This window comes from Vigna radiata, chromosome 6, assembly GCF_000741045.1.
Source record: "Vigna radiata var. radiata cultivar VC1973A chromosome 6, Vradiata_ver6, whole genome shotgun sequence".
Classification (NCBI taxonomy): domain Eukaryota; kingdom Viridiplantae; phylum Streptophyta; class Magnoliopsida; order Fabales; family Fabaceae; genus Vigna; species Vigna radiata.
Window position 1 is genome coordinate 17,670,353 of NC_028356.1, and position 4,206 is coordinate 17,674,558.

Genomic DNA, 4,206 nt, shown 5'->3' on the forward strand with positions numbered 1-4,206 from the left:
TACAAAGGGCACATGTGGTCTAGCTATCCATGGAGGAATATTCAGGAGAAGTGATGTTGAATACTTGGGAAGCTTCAACAACTTCATTGAAATTGCAGTGGACAAAGGATGGACTAAACTTTGGTTGGAGTGTGATTCGTCACTAAGATTTAGCTTTTCTTAAACCGAAAATGGTCCCTTAAGGATATTAGAAATAGATGGAAAATTTGTAAAATAATGACACAAAAACATGCAACTAACACTAACAAACATCTACAACAAAGAACAAATCTACAAACAAGTTAACTAATATTAGATTACAAGTCAAATATGATTTGTGATGATATTTCTCTATACTCATTACAGGGATGATTTCTTAAAAAACCATTTGGGATTACCTGAATTTATATTTAACTAATATATTGTCTCTTTCATCAAATTATCTTTAGCTCTAGTTCTCTCATAATATTTTTTTTTCTCTCCTCTTTATTTTATTTGAGTTTTTCTTAAGAAAAAAAAATTGATCTTTTGTCTTACTAATTTGAATTCAAAGGAAAAACATTTATAATAATACCTAAAAATCTAACTTCCCTTAAAAACTGTAATTATTCTTGGAATCCCTCTTAAATATTCTCTTAAATGTGTATACGTATAAATATTATTAATTAAATAATAATTTTTTATATTAAAATTGTAAATAAAGAAAAAACTCACATTAAAAAACATTATAATCTTGTACATACATAAAAAAAAATCAAACAAATAAAAATTTCTTAAATAAATATAAGCTTTATATATTTATTTTTCTTAAAATAAAAATAAGTGAAGAAAAAATGATTTATTTTTTTTGTCTTGAAAGGTATTTTATTTTTTAATAATGATTCGGTAACTACCCAAATAGTAGTTTCTCCCTTTCCCATCTTACATTTTTTAAATTTATCTCTTATTATGATATTGCATCTCATTTGTTTCACTCACATTATCTCTTTTCTTTCTACAACTTTCTACGAGTGCGTCCAATGTTCGCCAATCTTTTTTCTTTCTTTTTACACAAAGCATTTAGCATTGACTCCTTACATCCAAGTTGATCTCTCTAATCAGTTTTTATTTTCTTTCTTTCTTTCTTTCTTGGACCATGGACCCCTTCATTGACACTTTCAAATGGTGTAATTATTAATTTCAAGAAAATAAATATTGAAACTTGGAAATATTTTTCACGACACATATAAGCTTTTTACTCTTTGTGGCTATGCTTTCTTACAAATAATATATATAGTCGGAATATGAGTTATCTTGGTTTTATAATAGTTACCTTATATCATATCTTAAAACAGATATATGTAATTTAATTTATTTTATAGTAAATTAGAAATTTTACAATTCACTTCAATTTCTCACTAATTAATGAATTAGATAAATATATTTTGTTTATTAATTTTTTATATAATTATTATAATACCGTGAAGATAGAACATCTATGCATTTCTTTATCAACAAGATTATACGCATATCATTATCAACAACATTATCTTTGTTTTTACTCCAACCAAAAGATATGTTAAAGAGTGGGATCTTTTAAGACTCTTTAAGTCTCTTCATTATAAAACAACCAAATTTACACTTATTTAAATCATGTTTAGAGATAATATGATTAAATCTAGATAGTTTGGTATATGTTGATTATTATTTATAGTTATGTTATTATTTATTATATTATTATTATTCTCCTAAAATAAATACTATTATAATAAAAACATAGGTCCATAACCGATGTTAATCTTATAAACAAAACTGCTATTCTCTAGACATGCACATACTCACTTCATAATCACTTTTATTTTCATTTATAAATCTTAACTCTTTATTTTGCTGGTGAATCTTCACCCTCTCAACAAAAATGAAAACTCTTCCCACACAAATTAAGGAGGAAGATAGGAAAAGGCATGAAGGAGAAGTATGTACGATCTATTGCCGAGGAATTTCAAGATGATTTGATAACAGTTGAGTTTAAGATCGTTGACTCTGGCCATACAGGGAGAAAGCTTAGCGATGAAGTTTATGATTTATCATGGTTCGCTGGTAGAAGAAAAATGGAAAAGAAAACTCAGAAAGAAAAAAAAAAATTAAAGTAATAAAATTCAAAATAATTACATGTGACACTCACCAAATAAGATTTAAAACCTGCCAATTTAATAGAAGATCCAATATTAATAGGATTTATATGTAATTTTGTAATTATACTAAAACGAAATATATTAACAATCAGTTGTATTGAACTGATTATTTATGTATGGTTATATTTTTGTCAAGAGAAGTTATGTTTTATTTATTGTGTTTTGGGTAAACAAAGCTATGATATTTTTCTCAATATTATTTTATATATTTATTATTATTGCTGTTTTTTATTAGTATTAATCGAATAAATTTAATCCTTTAGCTTGTGTGTTGAATAACTAGTTTTGTTTTGGAAATATAACACCAAACTGATTTTAAATAAAACAGAGGCAAACACGGTGAATCTATCAAGCTTTACGTGTATACACAAGGTGAAAATTTTAAAAAGCACGCACGGGAGAGTGATATCTCACATGGTTATATTACATTAGTACAAACTCCCATTTTTTATTTAATGACATGCTCACAGCATCGACACTAGTACTTATACATTAAAGTAGCAAACACTATCCAATTTAGGTTTCAAATTGCAATTATTGTAGAGCATCCTTAAAGCTTTGATGCAATTTGAAACTTTTGGCTAATCGGAACCTGGTGGATCAATTGGTCGAAAGTTGGTTGATTCCACGTTATGACCACCATGTCCAGGCCTCGGATGTGGAATTTTTGTGCCTTGTTGCTCCTTCGGTGGCAACTCCTCTGTGGTTTCCATGGGCGGTGGCTTATCATGATGTGGTGGTTCATGACGAATTGGTATGCTATCAGGATGTGTTAATTTATCGTCGTATGATGTATTTTCCATGTATTGTGGTTTATCACCATGTGGTGGTGGTTTACCATGATGTGGTGGTTTACCATGATGTGGTGGTTTACCATGATGTGGTGGTTTACTGATATATGATGCATCTTCCATGTGTGATGGTGGTTTACCATGTGGTGGTTTACCATGATGTGGTGGTATACCGTCATCTGATGCATCTTCCGTGTGTGGTGGTGGTTTATCATGATGGCCGTTTTCAATATGTGGTGGTGATGGTTTATTATGATCTGGTGGTTTGGGATGTGAGTGTGGTGTACTATCACTGTTTTCTGGTGAAGAGGATGGGAGAATTGCAAGGGAGCTTGCAACCAAAAGAAATGGTAGCAGTAAGACTAGGATGTTTTTGGGATACATTTTTAATGAAGTTATGAGGAATGTGGATAGTGGTGAAGAAACTAGGGCATAACAAGTCGCCTTTTATAATAGCAATATTCCATTATTCAGTGTCATCAAACACTGTTGCCTCTTACGTAAGCTTAATCCCACCACATTATTGCAGAAATATTTCTGTCAGGCACTTTTACATAATGCCTTATATAACTTTAGTAAAATGTTTCTTTCACAACTGGAATTTGACAACGATTTGCCAACGACAGCTGGCGTGGTCTCATTGGTTGTCTTAATTGAATTTTTAAAATAGATATAATTTAAGTTGGAGAGTATTATTGGAAGAATTTAGGACAGTGAAACCTGTTAGCGCTTTAGGATCTATTCTCAATTCTCCCCTTGAGTGCTCTTTCTCTATTCTCTCCTTTAGTGCTCTCTCTCAAAAAACGCCGAGTGCTCTTTCCGAAAATCTCTCTCAAAAAATGTCTGAGTGCTCTCTATAAAAAACAAAGCCATTGCACGCAAGCTCTATCGATCATCAGTCTCTCGCAAGCTCTATCGAAGTCTCCTTTTCTTTGTGGTAGGGTCGACGTTTCTCTATCCACCATTGTTGAGGGTGAGGGGAAGTTTGGCTTTGTGCAACCGTTGGAGTGTTTTGTCGAAAGAGAGGTTTTTTTCGATATCTTTATTGTGCGTTTAGTTGTTGTGTTCGCTGCCTTTATTTTGCGTTTATTTTGCCTGAAGGTGTTGGGTGCGGTGGTGAAGAACTGTGAAAGGATAGGTTTTTTTTGCTGTTCAGTATCTGTGCATCGTTTATTGGTTTATAATCGAAAGGTAAAACGTATTCCCACACTTTCTAGGTAGTTTTTTTGTTGTATTCACAAGTACTTGAATGTTCTCTGTTA

General features: G+C 31.1%; 1 protein-coding gene across 1 annotated transcript; it reads right to left on the minus strand.

The window, feature by feature from the left end:
- Positions 1-2,472: 2,472 nt before the first annotated feature.
- Positions 2,473-3,663, minus strand: LOC106764346 (early nodulin-75-like). The gene has a single exon (XM_014648630.2). The coding sequence runs from the start codon at positions 3,326-3,328 to the stop codon at positions 2,735-2,737; it is 594 nt and encodes a 197-aa protein (XP_014504116.1). The 5' UTR covers positions 3,329-3,663; the 3' UTR covers positions 2,473-2,734.
- Between the last annotated feature and the right edge of the window lie 543 nt (positions 3,664-4,206).